This window comes from Urocampus carinirostris, chromosome 11, assembly GCF_059441175.1.
Source record: "Urocampus carinirostris isolate Australia breed hairy pipefish chromosome 11, RoL_Ucar_1.0, whole genome shotgun sequence".
Classification (NCBI taxonomy): domain Eukaryota; kingdom Metazoa; phylum Chordata; class Actinopteri; order Syngnathiformes; family Syngnathidae; genus Urocampus; species Urocampus carinirostris.
The window spans coordinates 10,996,871-11,014,031 of NC_142359.1; the positions used below are offsets into that span (position 1 = coordinate 10,996,871).

Consider the following 17,161-nt stretch of genomic DNA (forward strand, 5'->3'; position numbering starts at 1 on the left):
TAATAAGCGAATCTTATGGCTGAGGTTGACAGTTATTTAAAAAAATAAGAAAGATATCAATGTTCTAGGGCAGCACGGCGGCGCAGTGGTTAGCGCTTGTGCGGCACAGTTCATGTCATGGGAACCTGTCGTGGGTTCAAATCCAGACTTCCTGTGCGGAGTTTGTATGTTCTCCCCGTGCTTGCGTGGGTTTCCTCCGGGCACTCCGGTTTCCTCCCACGTTCCAAAAACATGCATTTCAGGTGAATTGGCCGGTCCAAATTGTCCCTAGGTGTGAATGAGCGAATTAGTTGTCTGTCCCTGTGTGCCCTGCGATTGGCTGGCAACCAGTTCAGGGTGTCCCCTGCCCACTGCCCGGAGAAGGCTGGGATGGGCTCCAGCCCCCCGCGACCCTAATGAGGATAAGCGGTACGGCTAATGAGATGAGATGAGATCAATGTTCTAGTATCCTAGTAAATTTAAGCAACAATATTAATTCAGCCTCGGCTATAGAGAGACGAGAGCTAGCTCCTTGCACAACATAACCTAAGGATGGCGCTGTTGGGCATCTAAAAATGTTTGGCAACCGCCAATTTAGCGACGAAGAAGAAACCCAAACTGCCATCGAGGAATTCCTGACATCACAACAAGGAACTTCTGTCAAGCGGACTACGTGTACGGATAAAAAGGACCGGCGAAAAGTAAACCGTCTTCACGGGACGGTTAAGGGCCCGCCGGAGGAAGCCGGTGCTGAAACATGGGCCTGCTGGCCACCATAAGGAAGGAATGGTTCATGATTGGGATTGTTTTGGTGATATTGTCGGCTAAAGTGCAGCCCAGCATCGGCGTCAAAGGCGGTGAGATAACCAGGATGTGCCCATGACGACAGAAACCAACATAATATTCAAATTTGTGATAAAACATACAAAAACAACATTCTTGTGGTGGCTAAACTCGAGTTTTTCGTATAGTTTTGTGATTTGTGCCGTAGGAAAATTGGAAGCTCGATTAATTATCTGACGAATAAAATTGGGATGCAAGTTATTTGTGTAAAGTTCTTTATCTTCTGTAATGCGGTTAAAAAATCGGTCATACATTCTGAATTCATTTTAAATCAACTGACATATAAGCCTTATAGTGTTTAAATATTGCTGTGGATGGCGAAAATGTGAGAATACCATGAAAAAGTACACCAAGTTAATAGTTTAATATACACTCAAAGGAAGGAGAGAAGACATTACTGAATTTTGAGCTTGAAGGAGAACAGAAGACCATACGAAACCCCTAAGATATAAAAATCCAAACTGTTCTAAATGTCCTCTCCCCGGTCCCTCTCTTTTTACTAAAATCTCAGAGGTTACAAAAATTAGATCAACCCTAAAGGTTGTGGAAATCAAAGAACAACACGATCGGCAAATTGTGACAATGATGCAAACAGTAGTAAAAATAATGAGCATCATTGCACAATCATAGTTAAAACAACCCAAACCAGGCAATATAAGCAGTCTTCTATGCAGGTGTCCATTAGTCAAGTAGAACCACATTCTTCATTGGAAGTAAACAGAATAAAAACAAATGTCTGAAATTATTTTCTTCTGAAGTAGGCTTTAAGCCATAACCAGCTATTTTAAAGCAATAAAAGACTTGCAATATTTCATTTTATTTAAAAAAAAAAAATCCACAACGTATGACACATTTATTGCGTTACAGAAACTAAACTAAACGCGAACCCCTTATCAAAATCCCTAACCCTAGACCTGCAGACCTTTGTCAGTGCAATTGTCCCATCTCAAAGTATTATAAAATTTAAAAACAGTATATTAGTAGGCTATTTAACCAATTATCAATTTTTAAACATTAAAAGTCCTGCAATATTTGAGTTGATTTATAGCAGATCCAGCGTGTATGACACTTTTGTTTTTTCAACCGCATTACAGAAAATAAAGAACTTTATCATAATTCAGTGTCCATGTTATTTGAGACAGTCCTGTATTTCTACAAAGTGGAAATTAATTTCCGATCCAGGTTTAGTGACACGTTGCATTCTACGTTTATGTCAACAAGGCGCCTTACCCACCCGGATAAATGGCAGTCAGTGAAAGTGACTCCTGTTGAAGATAACTTGACGTATCTCGATGGAAATTTGCCAAAGCAAACTTCTTTATCAGACAGAATGATAAGAACTACAGTGTGATGCGTTTAGGGCCTCTGTTCTACCCAGTCTAGAGAGGGAAAGATAATCGGCATTAGAATTCTCTTTGATGTCATTGTTAACAACGTAGTGAACATTGTTTACAAGGAGATTAGACCTGGCACTCCAGGATCTACTTTTTAAGAAAATAAAACCACCATAAATGTAGCTGTGTTGAACGTGCGCTCATTTTTAAATACATATTTTATCATTACCGATTTCAGTATAGATAACTGCCTGGATTGGGGCGGCAGTGGCTCAGGAGGTAGAGCGCTTGTCTTGGGATCAAGAGATCGCAGTTCGAATCCCGGCTCCTCCATTTTACATGTCGAAGTGTCCTTGGGTAAGACACTGAACCCCTAATGCCCCCAATAAGCAGGTTAGCACCTTACATGGCTGCACGGCCGCTATTGGGAAATCTGAAGCACATTTTAAAGTGCTTTGGGAAGTCTTCATTGACTTGAAAAGTGCTATATAAATGCAGTTCATTTCATTTCAGTTGTTCCTCAATTGGGGGTACCACACTGGTAGGGTTTGGTTAAATGGCTAAAAATCCTGAGGCCATCTGCTGCCATCCCTATCAGTGTGGATAAGCCTCCCTCAGGTTGCTTTCCACACATGGTTACTCTATGCCTTGTTATAATCATGTTTTATTTCCATTACTATTTCGTTTGTTTTTATTGTATTTTAACCAATGCGTGTGTCTGTGTATGATGTGTTTTGGGTTGTTTGGTGGGAAGGGGAGCAGGGATTTTGTTTTCTTATGTGCTAAATGCTTTTAAATAGCACTTTGACTGGCAATTTATTACCTGTTAGGTGCTCTAAAAATAAATTAGATTTGATTTACTTAGGCTAGATATAACTTTTTTTCACGATCATCTGTGCTTGTTTAGACTGGTGTTAGCCCTTGGGAAGAAACTGTCTCTGATCCTATTACTCCTTGTTTAATGGGACCTATAGCATCTGCCAGAGGGCAACAGGTCAAAGAGGTGGTGGCCAGGGTGAGATGAGTCATTAAAAGGGTGGCAATGTTGTTGGCAATATCTTCCAGAACGGGAAGATAGCAGCAAATGACTCTCTGTAAGGTTTTTCTGTCTGCAGCTGTAGTATGCTAGGGGTACGGCTGTAGACAGGAAAAGCTTACAGGGAGTCATCAACACAGCCCAGAAAGTTGTCGGTTACTCTCTGCCCAGTCTGGAGGACATCGGTCCAACAATCAATATGATGAAGTAAAAATGTTGTAGTTTCAATCGCCAAAGTATATGCTAACAAACAATATTACTTTGTAAAAATGTATAAATAAAATATATAAATAATTCCTGCTCATTTGTTCTAGTCCATACCATGTCACTATCAGATCAAGGGCGGAAACTACACCAAAGTCAACACAGGAGCCTTACCCTGACACATTTCCATCATAGCCAGTCTAGCTTTTCAGTCTTAACTATTGCATTTGCACCTTAAGTAATGTATGAAACGGCTCAATGGTTGGTTACTCTTAGTAGCTGGTTTCCATGGTGACCAATGCCAGTGACCACTGTTCCCTTTCTGTCTGCCGTAGGACCGTTGAAACCAGAGATCACCATCTCATATTTGGCCGTCTCGCTGATCTTCTTCAACAGTGGCCTCTCCCTGAAGACTGAGGTGATTCCTCCAGGTGGGGAGGATAAACAACGACCGCAATTTAAAGTTTATCGTGTTTTCATTTGCAGGAGCTGACCAGCGCTTTGCTTCATGTGCGCCTTCACCTTTTTGTTCAAACCTTCACGCTGGTTTTCTTCCCGCTGTGTGTTTGGCTGCTGGTCAGAGTGCTGGCACTCACCACCATCGACCAATGGCTGCTCAGAGGGTAATACTGCAGTACGAGTGAATACATTCTTTTGTCTAGGTGCTGTTAACTCTACCTGGGAGTGGAGTACTTACAAAAGTTTTATTCATTGCTAACTATGAAGTAGGGCCTGTGTGAACCCAATTCATGAGATGGGATGCATTCCCTCTTTTCTTAATAAATTGTGTAGAATAAAATAAAGTTTTAAACTACTGTAATCCCTCGTTTATCGCAGTTAATGGTACAACTATCCTCCGCAATAGTCAAAGGTGTTTTCCATATGCACTCTGTCGGCCGCCGCTTGCAGCAATAGTCGACCATGGATAATGGATCGCGGCTGCATGGGTGCTGTTTATTTTAGGTGGACAGAACAAAAAAAAAGCAGCCATGCATGACACAAATTTGCTCTCTCAGCCTCCGCTCTCAGCAATAGCCGACCGGGGATAATAAATCCCGGCCAATGCAGTGTAGTTTAATTAAGGGTGGCCACATTGGCACGCTACAGCAGCCAAAGCGTAAAAGAAAAGTCTCTCAGAAATAGTTAACCCAGGATAATGGATCGCGTCGAAGACTTTGCATTTAATTTCTAGGCTGGCCAGAGTGGCATATTTCCCTAGAAAAGCGCCCTCTGATTGTCGCCGCTTAGCAGCGATATCGGTATGGGGATAATGGATTGCGGCCTCACATGTGCAGGTATTTTAAGGAAATACAATAATGGCAAAAAAGATCCGACAGGCCCGTTAAAAGTGCGCTCTGCCGATCAGCAATATGCAATCAGGGATAAGGGATCCCACCCGGCACCCTGCAGTTCACTTTTTTTAGCCGATTTGTAAAAGAAAATGCACTCCACTGGCCCCTGCACTCAGCAAATAATTCGACAAAGGATGATAGATGGCAGCCACAATCGAGCATTTATTTTTAGGCGGGCTAGAATTGCACACCTCCCGACAAAAATACTTTCTGCGGTTTCCTGTTTGCAGAAATATGGGATTGGGCTGCCTGAGTGCAGTTCACCTTTTGTTGGACAAAGTTGCCTTCTGCGCGTCCCCACTTGCAGCGTTATGGGATTTGGGAGAGTGGATAATAGCCACATGAGTCCATTTCATTTATGGCAGAAACAACGGCAAAAAAAGCAGCCAGGCTGGACAAATGTGAGCGCTGCCAGTCCCCACTTGCAGCAATATGAGATCAGGGGAAATGGATCCCAAAATATTTTTCACCTAGGCCGCTGAGTACAAAGGGCAAAGTAGCGGGAAATTACAGTATTCGTAGATGCTTTGCATTTCAAGCATCGAAGCTCCCAAGGCAACCTCTGGATGATCTTCACTGTGCCGTTGCCTAGGTTACAGACAGTGAGCTGCATGCCTCCTCCGGTCTCCTCGGCCGTCATTCTCACCAAAGCAGTCGGCGGAAACGAGGTAAAAGACACCTCGCGAGGTGAGAAGCAACGTGCCGTTGCTACAATGACTGATTGGGCTTGTGTTGCCAGGCGGCCGCCATCTTCAACTCTGCGTTCGGGAGTTTCCTGGTAGGGTTGGATTGGCATAGAGTATGCCCTGAGCGTCAAGCGCCACATAACCAAATTCTCGTGTTGTGCAGGGTATCGTGGTGACGCCGGGCCTGCTTCTGCTCTTTGTGAGTCATACCTGATCAGACAACAGAAATGTTTGTGTGTGTTTGTGTCTAATTCAAATTTATTTTTTCTACAAATTTGCCTATGCATTTTACTCTGATTGTGCAAAATAATAAAAAACATAAAAGCCAGGTATAGTCTATTTACATATAGATTTTAAAAGTTATACAATTGCGAGTACCAAACTCTTGAGGTATATTTGTTCTTTTAATACTTTAGAAAGTATTTTGGGGAGATGAAATACTTGGCACATCTAATCGATCTAATCTAAATTTATCAAATCCAATCCATTTATTTATCTAATATAAATTTAATCTAAATCTAAACTAAATATAATCTAAATATAATCTAAATCCAAACCTACTGGTCATCCTGAAAGAGGGATGACCTCATATGCGATCCCTTCTCTAGGTTTCTTCATTTACCTCATGTTGAGGTTTCGAGTTTTTCCTTGCCTTCATGTAGGTTTTAGATGAGGTGACGCTGTAATAATAGTCTGTAGTTTACAATAATGTGTGGTCTGTGTGGCCCTATGAGACTCCTTGTGATCCTGTATAGCCCAAGCCCAAATAAACATGACTTGACCTAAATCTAATCTGAATGTAATCTAACTCTAATCCAAATATAATCTAAACTAAATCTAACCATAGTTTAATCTACTTTATTATCAGTTTTGTGTGTGTGCTTGTGTACGAAATCGCTGAACCGTATTTTTGTGTTTCGTGTCAAGGCACCCTCAATATATACCAACAAAATGGATAAACTTGTGTGTGGCTTCTGTCGTTTCTGTAATGTCCTCTGGTGGGCAAATCGGGTACTACCGCTCTTTACTACGTCCACTCCAAGCATCTTAAACCGATCTTATATTGGATTCTCGGAGGACTTCAGGGGGTGATTCAAGGACCAAAATACTGAAAACATTGATTCACACAACCTGGAATGAGCAACCAACAAAATGAATTGTGAAATTATTCGCCGAAAACCTTGTTGAAGCTTTAGCTTCAATTATCAGCTGCCTTCACAATCATCTTATACCTTGGAATGATATTATGACACTAGGGCATCTTCAAAAAACAAACAGATGAAATAATGCTGTAATTATTATTTGAGCTCAATTTGAGGCACATCACAAAAAAAGCTCTTTTGAGGTGAAAAGCACAAATTAATAGTGTGTCCTGCAGCTGGGCTCCTCTTCCACTGTGGCCTTTGGCTCCATCTTCTCTCAGCTCTTCATGACTGTGGTGGTGCCGCTGGTCGTGGGCCAGGTATGCCGGCAAAGCCTTGTGGTCACAGGGAGCGCTTGTTTTACGCCCCCTCCCCATCCGCAGGTATGCCGCCGCTTCCTAAAGGAAGTCTTAGAGCGCAGGAAACCTCCGTTCGGTGCCATCAGCAGCGCCGTCCTCCTCATGATCATCTACAGCACTTTCTGCGACACTTTCAGCAACGCCAACGTGGAGCTGGAGCCCACGAGCCTCCTTGTTGTCATCCTCATCAGTGAGGACTCAAATGTCTCCAGAAATATTTTGCGATTGTTTTGCTCAGTCCTTCAAGAATGTTTCCCTGATATTTGTCTTTCTCTCAGTCTTTTCCATACAGATCTCATTCATGCTGCTCACATTTGGGTTTTCCAGCAGGTGAGTGACGTGCTTTGTTTGCAGCCATCTTCAAAATACTCTTCACTTCAGCCCGTTTTCAAAAACTTCCTTCATAAATAATTGCTTGATCAGCAATTTCAGTTCAATACAACGTAAAGGAGACAAACAGTGGCATTTGAAAAGTCAAATGAAGTTTATAGAATTTAGAGAAAGTGTGCGATAATTTCTTTATATAAAGTGCGTTGAATAGTTGAATGATGCACAGTGACACCATGTGCAGCAATCACATGTTTTACGTCTTCGGCAGTGGCTCAGGAGGTAGAGTGCTCGTCTTGGGATCAAGGGATCCCAGTTCGAATCCCGGCTCGTCCGTGTTACATGTCGAAGTGTCCTTGGGTAAGACACTGAACCCCTAATACCCCCAATAAGCAGGTTAGCGCCTTACGTGGCTGCAAGGCTGCTATTGGGAAATGTGGAGCACATTGTAAAGCGCTTTGGGAAGTCATTGACTTGAAAAGCGCTATATAAATGCAGATCATTTCATTTCATTCGGAGCTGGACTGTGGGTTTAGATTGACTGTTCTCACCATCCTATGTAAAATTTTTCTTGGCTTGCCAATCTAGGCCTTACCTAGAACTGTGCCTTAGGACTTCCATTTCCTCACTGTGTTTCTCAGAATAGAAACTGGCAGCTGAAATGTCTGAGCTAGCTTTTTTTTACTTTCCCCTAAACTATGATGTTAAACTATCTTTGTTTTCAGGTTATTTGACGGTTGCTTTGAAGCTACCATGTTGCCACTCTGCAGAAAAAGATGCAAAGAGGAAAGCAAGTTGCAAATGGCAACCTTAAATACCTTTTTCATGATTGTCTTTACTAGAGTATGTAAGTCAAAGGCAATGAGCTTACCAAACATTTTTTTCTGTTCCAATCAATAAAACAATAAGAGTGACCAAATGTATGGACCTGTCACTTTTGTTATAGTTGCACATTTTCCATACATCATTTAAACTTCATTTCACTTCTAACCTATCACCTTTTTGTCTGCTATCTTATATCACAGTACACTGAATTTGTTGATCCGAACAAGCAATGATTTAAAGGAAAGTCTAAAATGTTGAGGAGTGCGCTAATATTTTGATCTGACTGTATATATTCTCCAGTACTAGCATATACATATTGTTACAATATCTATTTGACAGGTAGTATTGAATCAGGTTTGATAACTTTTATTTTTAATTGCGTTTGAAATGATGTTATTCCAGATTTTCGCATGTTTTCGCATTTCTTCTTTTCATTCGTAAAATAGATCATACTACACCCACTCTTTTTAACAAAACAACGCATTGCCGCCCGGCTGCCTATTTTCTCCACAGGGTCGGCTCAGGATTCAGCCCTGCTGACACGGTGGCCATTGTATTCTGCTCTACGCACAAGTCGCTAACACTAGGTACGCATTTGCGGTCACGGCAATATGCGGCACAGATTGACTCTTGTTCCATGTTGGCTGTGCAGGTATCCCCATGCTGAAGATTGTGTTCGCAGGCTACGAGCGCTTGTCGCTCATATCGGTCCCGCTTCTCATCTACCATCCGGCCCAGATCCTCCTCGGATCCGTGCTGGTGCCGACCATCCGTAGCTGGATGACCAGTCGCCAGAAGGTGAGCGTACCTCTTCCAGTTTTAAGTTAAAGTGTTAGTTTCTTTTGGGGTTTACTGTAATCCCTCACTACTTTACGATGTGCGTACTTCCTGACCCCAGTGTATCGGGGTTATCACTGCGAGCGGGGCCGGCAGAACGTGTCTTTGTCAGTCTTTTTTTTGTTGTTGTTACTGTGTTTCCGTCGAATATGAAGTGCAATCGTCCAATTATCCCTAATACCATATTGCTGTCAATGGGGACTGACAATTTTGTTGCGTGGCGTGCTGTTCTGGCCAACCTAAAATGAAATGCTCTGTTTGCAATCCCCTATCTCCGGTTGACTATTGCTGTAAGCTGGAGCTGGCAGAGAGTTTCTTTTTTTCTGTCCAGGCCACTGAAATGTGCCCGTGTGGCCCAGCTAATGTGAACTGCACTGTTTTGGCCGCAATCCATTATCCCCCCGTGCACTATTGCTAAAATCAGGGGCCAGAAGAGCAAATTTGTGTCATGCTTGGCTTTTTTCTCTCTGTTCTTTCCACGTAAAATCAACAGTGCCATGCAACCCCGATCTATTTTCCCCAGTTGACTATTTCTCAGAGCGGGGCCCAACAGGGCTACTTCATGGATTTTTGCATATTCCAGGTGGTTCTGTTCCCCATTAACTGTGATAAGTGAGGTATTACAGTAATTGCTTGAGAAATACTTTGTTTTATTATTATCAAATTTTCATTTATTTGTGTTTTCAGCTCATGAAAATGTCAAGCCTGCAGCCTGTCTGACAAAACCAGCAAATTATTGGACAATTGTGTGCCTTAACCTTGGCTGTTCAACAGCAAACTCAGAAAGATTTCAGGAGCAGCTGCACCTTTTCTCCAAGACAGGAAGCAAAAATGTGTTCTTCTTTATTCAAAAGAAGATAAGGTACTCGTCTTATATTTGATGAAGGAAACAAACTGTTGCTCTGGGACCTCTTTTTTTATTGTATTTTCTACATTTCTACTATTTTGTCTTCCTAATAGGAAATGAGAACTTTTGTTACAAAGATGTCGCTTTTGCTAGAATATTGTATTTAATATGATGAATATTTTATCCATGTGATGGCGATTCATTATTAATTTTGAGCCCCAATTACATTTTTCACGTGCTCAAAGCTATGAATGCATACAATATGTTTCTAGCATCTAAAACCAAAGAATTTCTACATCAGCGGCAATCGACTGTGCCACTTTGTCATTTGAAGTTTACAGAAAAAAATGTCTAATTTCAGAAAAGGAAATAAATGAGTATCCAAGATATCTCGTTTCTCAGACTGGATTTCTCCTCAGTCTCCAGGCGTCGCTAATATGTCATACTCGGCAAGAAGCACAAGACTGTTCTCTCGGATCCGGCGGACCCGGACCAGATCTCCGCATTCTTGCACGTGGATCATCCCCCGCTCGCCTCTCCCGTAATCCCTCTCGCGGTCGTGCAGCGTCACCTCGGTTCGTTTCCCGCAGGCCTGTCTGTACACATAACGCACGCCGACAACCAGGGCCATTCCCAGGCCGGCCGAGCAGCCCAGAAGCATTCCCAGCTCCCAAGAACTATGCCTAGGCACAATTTCAGGGTATTTGCCCTCTATGCCTGGAGTTTTCGAGGGATTGAAGGGCAGTTTGGTGTCCGTACTTGGTGGCTTTGGTTTCACTACGCCTGCAATGTTTGCCTGTAACTTTCGGCTGGAGGTTGGTGGGTTATACTTTAGTCTGGGGTTAGCAGATGTAATGTGGGTTTGTTTTGGGGATGACACAGGCATGGAAGATATTGAAGGGCGGTTGTTGAGAGAGCGTCGTGGAGCCGGAGAAGGTCCTGGATGAGGGGAGGTTGACGGGGCAGCCGAAATCGAAGGCAAGGATTCCACTGAGGTGGGGGATGGGTTAGAACTTGAAAGAAATGATCTTTTTGTGGAGAATGTAGAGGATGGGTTATTTGGAGAGCTGGAGGTAGCAGGATGTAAGGAAGAACTTGTGGTTCCAAAGTTGGATGAAGCACTGAATGGACCACGAGTACTTGATAATGATGGAGCATTACTTGAGAGAAACGTTGCAGAGGACACTGTTTGCGAAGTAGAGATTGACGATGGAGAAGGTTTTGGGAGCACAGAATAAGCTGGATACGTTTGTTCTTGGCCTGGGGATTTCGTAAAAGATCGAGTCTTGGGGTGTTTGGAGACGTCAAAATAAGTGATGGAGCCTGGTGAAGATTGGGCGGTAAAACCCTTTGTAGAAGAATAATTGGAGGAATCGAATACAGAACGAGAGGAATTAACACGTTCCACCTCTGTTGTCAAAAGAAACACATGTTTTGTTTTAGTAGATACTAAAGACTGTGGTTGGGGTCTAGTACTTGACTCCTGATCTGCTTTCTTAGACAGAAGATTACTTAAATTCAAGTTAACATGATCCCGAGATTGAGAAACAAGCACTGTTTGATGTGGTTTTGTCAAATCACCCAATGGTTCCTCTTTGTTTTTGAACGGTCTCTCTTCAGGCTTCATATGGGTGTTAAGAGTAATATTTGGGTTTTCAGAATTAACAGAAGTTAAAGAAGATGCAGAATGGGAAACAAAAGAGTGCACAGGAGTTGAAAACGTTTCTTTAGCTTCATCCGGTGGGAGCGGGATGATGAAAGGAAGGTGTGATGACTCTGACTTTATAGTCAGAGATCCTAAATCCAGCAAGTGGCCACTAGGAAGTCCTTTGAAATTTTGAGATTTTGAGTTGTTCTGCTGCTGCTGTCGTCCTGTGAATGGACTTGCAGTGCTACTCCAAAGGTTTTGTGGTTTTTGGTTTTCTGACCACGCAGGAACTGTGGCTTGACTGGGTTTGTCCGATGGAGCTTGAGTCCAAATATAATTCTAAAATTAGTGTTCGGACAACACAAGTGAAGAATAATGCTCTACATGTTTGTACCTGGCACCAGACTGAAATCTTCATTATGGAGACCAAAAATGTGTTCAGTTTTGACTCCTGTTGTATTGCTTCCTGTCCAAAGACTTTGACTGCCATCACGCACCAATGCAGACTTAATCCCCGCCCAATAGGCAAAGTAGGACTGAACCACTGTGATACTAAGAAGAAAAATCCCAAATAAATGTAGAAAAGTATAACCAAAATGTGGAGAATTTAGGACTTACTAGAATTGTATGTCTCCCACGGGTACATCCGGAGCCCGCCACACAAAGGACAGGTTTCGCTTCAGCTGCTTGTCTGAGTGGGTGACCGTGTCGCCCTCCGACAGGCAGCGCAGCGTGTGAGTCCCAGGTGGAACCAGTGTCCAGGTGCCGCCCACCAGAACAGGACCTTCCGTAGGGGACTTACCGGCAATCCTAGTCACGGTATCCTCAGCACTACGCGCCTGCAGTAGGAAGCCCATAAAATTCCGAGTGCTTTGGACTGTAACTGAGGGTGGAAGATGTTGTTTAAACATTTGGACTTTTTTTTGCATCATCAGCATGATGAACCATTTCCTGAGCCATTGTCAATAATATGGTCATTATTACCTGTAACCAGCTGCCCAGGTTGATAAGAGCTCACTGACGTACGGATTGTAACGTGACTCTGCTGTGGGTTTTGAGGTTGGGCTCGGATGTGGCCCGGACTCATTGCCAGGCAGGAGGCAGGACCGGCACCGCGAGAGAACGCAGTGACAGGCAGGGCCACGCGTGACAAGATCACAGTTGACACAAAAAAAAACAGCAAAGACCTCATCTTGTGAGGAAAAAAAAGTAATACCGGTGAAGAGCGCTATAAGCTATTCTACATTTATAAAGATTTCAGTTTCTGTTCCTACCTTGCAGGTTTGTCTTCTCAATGTCTCGTGGAAGATGGGTGTGAGGATGAGCTTTAAGTTTGCAGGGGCTTGGGGCAGGAGACTTTCGACTTAGGAGGGGTGAGCAGAAGTGTGGTTTTGACAGCGAACCACAGAAAAGAGTTCTGAGTAGAACAAACACTTATCATTCATGTATTAAGCACTGAACTTTTTTCTTCTTGGTGTTTTTCTAGAGGATTTAGTTCTGTGAGATTAAGCTCCCCACCCCGACGCACCAACAGGATGTACACCAGCTGTAGCCACATCCCTCCAGGATCTCCTGAGCATCTGAACAGACGAAAAAATACACAGTCCCATTCAATGCTGCATCTAGTCTGGCCCATATAAGCCTCCATGGGTAAGGCCCTAAAACCAATTTGACTTTTTGACAGGAGGACACTGTAAACCAAGAGTCACCAACGTGGCGCCCGCGGGGACTAGCTAGCCCCCTAAGAACAGCTGAGTAGCCCGCAGACTAGTTCTAATAATAGCTCACCAGTAAAGGGTCATGGCGATTTTCAAGGAAGACTATGATTTAATATCGCCATGAGAAATCATTGTCGTGTCTCTAAATACATGCATGATCAATTCTTCCAAAAGTATTTTTTAAATGAGCCTGCAGTTTACATATATAAATCACTCAGTGATATAAGGCAGATGTTTTGGTCGTTGATCAAGCCTATTTTGACCCTACTTCTTCGTATTTATTGAATCAAGTTATCTTTATTGACATTAAAAACAATGTACTGAAAATTGTTTGCTATTAGATTAGACTTGACACTTCAGGGTAAACGTTTGATAAAGACTTAAGAGTGAAATCGCATACAATTATGTCAGGATACAAGTACAAACATATTTACAATTAATGCGAAGACACTAGCCCAAGTTGTAATATAAATAGTGCATTGTAACAATAGTGCGATTGAAAATAGTGTAAGAACTTTAAGCAGCAGCACAGATTCCAAAATAAGTCAGGACATAGGAGTACAAATTTTCAATGCAACTGGCAAGATATCCACTGTTTTGTGTGCTTGTTTAGGAAGGTGATGGCACTGTCTGTCATGTATCATCTGCCAGAAGGCAGAAGGTCAAAAAGGTAGTGGCCGGGTGAGAACAGTTCTTTATAATGATGATGTCCCTGCTGCACTATCGCAAGCCGGCCATGTCCTCCAGACTAGGCAGAGAGCAGCCAATGATTTTCTGGGATGGGATGATTATTCAATGTTTTTTCTGTCCATTGCTGTACTCCCGGCACCTGGTAATAACTTAATGCCAGGGTTACTGGTGATTTTAGAAATTGATGTAAAACTGGTATCCCTCTATGCTCATCAGTAACAAAAAAGTATCTCTCACCTCTAAAAAGGTCGCTTTAAAGTGGGGATGTCTGCGGAACTGTTAAATAGCTCATTAGTGCTGGGTTCTTGTTATTTTATAGTAAGATTGTTTTTTTAGTGGTTGACTGAGTTCAATTCCAATAATTAACTTTGCAATAGTAAAGTAACAACATAGTAATAACATGATGAATCGTTATTTCAGAAATGCATATCAAACTGGATGCAGTTTTTGATATTAGGTAGCTCATAGTAGTTGTCGGCTTGAAAAGGGTTAAAGGCCCCTGCTCTAGAGTCTAGACCAGGGGTCTTAAACTCAAATCAGTTGGGGGTCGCCAAAGCTAGAATCTGGGTGAGGTTTGGCCAAATGATAAAAAGCTTCTGCAGTTGGTACAGTGTTTTGTCCACCTGATGTAGTTGCAATGTGTAGTGCAACCAAAAATGAGTTCAAGGAAGACTACAAACTACAGAGACTGAAAGTGAGCAGAAAGCATCCTTTTTCGTCCAATTTTACCCAGCCTTTCTCAAAGAAAGACAAAAAAAGGAAAACTTTTTTTTAAATTGATAAAAAAATTGGGAAGAAGAAATAATAAAAAGAGGCAAAATGGGAATAAAAAGAAAAGTAGGGGAAAAGAAAGATGATAAAAGAAAATGGAGAAAAGGAAAGACATGATATGAAGATAAAAAAGACGATACGGGAAAAAATGTAACTTTCTATATTTTCTTTTTTATTTTTCTCCATTTTTGTTTTCCTATTTTCTTCAGTTTTAATTTTTTACTATTTTACATTGGGTCTTTTTTTGTCCTTCTTTCTTTTCTTTTTTATTATTTTTTGGTCCTTTTTTCTTTTTTTAAATGTCTTTATAATTTTCTTTTTTTGATTTTCTTATTTCTTCCGTTGTGCTTTTAGCACTCATTTTCGGTGGCACGACAGAATACAGTGAAATCTAGTGGGAAAATAATAAACATTGTCCCTTTAACTTTCATACTAAGGCAGAGGCCTCAAACTATAGTCCTGGAAGCAGAGTGTTTAAGACCCTTGGTCAAGTTCCTCCTGAAAGATGTCCTTTTAAATGTTAGGTTCTCTCTCTCTTGTGGTGAGTGTTCAGAAGTCCTAAATACCTGCGAAAGTCAAACTCGGTTTCAGCATGCATTAGAGATGATGAGGTCAGATAAATAATAGGTTATAGTTTGGTTAGTTGGTATTTGCAATTCACACATTATTCTTTGATCGTTCACTGCGGTGGCGAGATGTATTGCGTTTATTGCTGTTTGTCGTCCTCTAGTGGCTCATGCTAGCCACTGCAGCAGTAAACATGCTTGAACACTTCCTTACCACGAGCATAAAGTTCGAAATATAAAATACCAAGATATGAATTATGGGCCGTTTTAGGCCACACATTGTGGTTAAAGTACAATTTAAAACAAGATAATTCCATGTCTTAATTGCCCTTCGTAAAAAATTGATTTTAGAGAAGGCCCAAGGGATGCCCAATACGTTTTTGGAATTAAAATAGCCCTTTTTGTCATTGACAACGCATTTACAACGAGATTAGACGTGGCACTCCAGGACAAACATGTCATAAAATACTCAGAAGAGAAGAGTAAGATAAAAAAGAATGTAAAGATGGAATTTAGGAGGTAGTAGCTGTAGAGTGACGTTGTACGTTACATCATGTCAATCGGGCGATGACTAGCAGCAGGATATTTTCAAAATAAGATAAATAAAAATGGATACTCATTCTTAAATGCATCGGAAACGTGTGCTTATTTAGGGTGGGGGTTGCCCTTGGGAATAAATTGTTACAGAGTTAGTCCTTATTTTAAAGGGATAGCGTGTATAATGTAATTTCCCGCAGTGGTAAAAAAAAACAATTGTTTTAAATAATTAAAAATCCATGAACTATCATCATCTAAACATGCATTTTTCAAAATATCTTTATGTCAAGAAAGTTGTATTTATTTTACATAACATGAGCCTCACCTAGAGGACATATTTCGCCACCATCTTGCTGTTACGGGTAACCAAAAGGCTGTGCGAAAAATATGATAACAAAACTGGTGCAGTTTGGTCACCTTGAGTCTCCGTAGTTAAGTTTTCTTTCGGATGCTTTTTTTAGCACTCATTTTGGGTTGCACAGCACTATAAAGCGACATCTAATGGTCAAATAATACACACTGTCCCTTTAAGAGATTTGTATTGTGAGGCAGTGATCTGGGGGAGAGGACTTCTTAACAATGTTGAGGGCAATGTCCTCCAGACTGGGCACAGAGTATCCCATGATTTCCTGGGCTGTGTTGATGATTCTCTGTAAAATTTGGGTTGCTACCTGGTGTTGTGACCCCTGGCATTGGCTTTAAGAAAGGGGAAATGTACTCTGAACTCAAAAGAGTGCATTTTATTATATCGTGCATGCTTGGCAATATTTATAGTTGGACTTCTAATGCCATCATCCTGGACGTACTTATCAGAAAACTGGACACCCTAGGCCTCACAAGCAACTGGATCAAAGATCAAGGCCCCAGACTTTTAGACCCGGCTCCACCTCACCTCTTCCCATTCCCTGAGCACTGGGTCACCACAGGACTGTGTGCAAAGCCTTCTGGACTGCCTCCGGAATAACAACTACAGTCCTGCCAATGAGGACAACCAAGTTAGCTGATGACAACACAGTTCTCTCAGAAAGTGACGTAGTGGCCCACAGAGAGGAGGTCCAGAGGCTGACCACCTAATGCTCTGAAAACAACACAAAAATGAAGGAGATCATTGTGGACTTCAGCAAGAACAGGAGTGCCCCGCCTCCTTTCTACATCAACGGCAAGTGTGTGGTAAGGGTCCTATTTGGATTCTTTGGGGTCCTAATCTCTGATGATCTCTCCTAGACAGCAACCACTGCAGCCTTCTTAAAGAAGGTCTAGCAGCGTCTACAGTTCTTACCTAGACAGGAAGTTGCTGCTGGCCTTCCATCGCTTATTGAGAGCCTGCTGACATTCGGCGTCTCCGTCCAGTAGGGTAGCTGCGCTAAGGCGGCCAGAAGGATTCTGCAGAGGATAGGAGAAGCAGCACAAAGCATCATTCTCTGCCCTCTCCTCTCCCTGATTGACATCTACTCCACTCT

At 42.1% G+C, this 17,161-nt stretch overlaps 2 protein-coding genes across 2 annotated transcripts; one reads left to right on the plus strand and one right to left on the minus strand.

Annotated features, from left to right (window-relative positions):
* Nucleotides 1-578: 578 nt before the first annotated feature.
* slc10a7 (solute carrier family 10 member 7) lies at nt 579-10,160 on the plus strand. The gene is made up of 12 exons (XM_088348142.1): nt 579-836; nt 3,732-3,814; nt 3,883-4,019; nt 5,341-5,416; nt 5,488-5,526; nt 5,598-5,633; nt 6,813-6,896; nt 6,960-7,125; nt 7,214-7,265; nt 8,601-8,674; nt 8,740-8,885; nt 9,612-10,160. The coding sequence occupies exons 1-12, from the start codon at nt 737-739 to the stop codon at nt 9,642-9,644; spliced, it is 1,026 nt and encodes a 341-aa protein (XP_088204268.1). The 5' UTR covers nt 579-736; the 3' UTR covers nt 9,645-10,160.
* reeld1 (reeler domain containing 1) lies at nt 9,634-12,874 on the minus strand. The gene is made up of 5 exons (XM_088348141.1): nt 12,694-12,874; nt 12,404-12,611; nt 12,038-12,302; nt 11,814-11,971; nt 9,634-11,739 (listed from the first exon to the last, which is right to left on the minus strand). The coding sequence occupies exons 2-5, from the start codon at nt 12,609-12,611 to the stop codon at nt 10,187-10,189; spliced, it is 2,184 nt and encodes a 727-aa protein (XP_088204267.1). The 5' UTR covers nt 12,694-12,874; the 3' UTR covers nt 9,634-10,186.
* Between the last annotated feature and the right edge of the window lie 4,287 nt (nt 12,875-17,161).

Excerpts from the sequence above, each read along its gene's own strand:
- slc10a7 (XM_088348142.1), top strand. The coding sequence starts at position 737 with ATGGGCCTGCTGGCCACCATAAGGAAGGAATGGTTCATGATTGGGATT. Across the intron at positions 837-3,731 it reads CAGCATCGGCGTCAAAGGCG|GACCGTTGAAACCAGAGATC; the intron begins GTGAGATAACCA and ends TGTCTGCCGTAG. Across the intron at positions 8,675-8,739 it reads GCACAAGTCGCTAACACTAG|GTATCCCCATGCTGAAGATT; the intron begins GTACGCATTTGC and ends TTGGCTGTGCAG.
- reeld1 (XM_088348141.1), bottom strand. The coding sequence starts at position 12,611 with ATGAGGTCTTTGCTGTTTTTTTTTGTGTCAACTGTGATCTTGTCACGC. Across the intron at positions 12,303-12,403 it reads ACCTGGGCAGCTGGTTACAG|TTACAGTCCAAAGCACTCGG; the intron begins GTAATAATGACC and ends TTCCACCCTCAG. Across the intron at positions 11,972-12,037 it reads GTGGGAGACATACAATTCTA|TATCACAGTGGTTCAGTCCT; the intron begins GTAAGTCCTAAA and ends TTTTCTTCTTAG.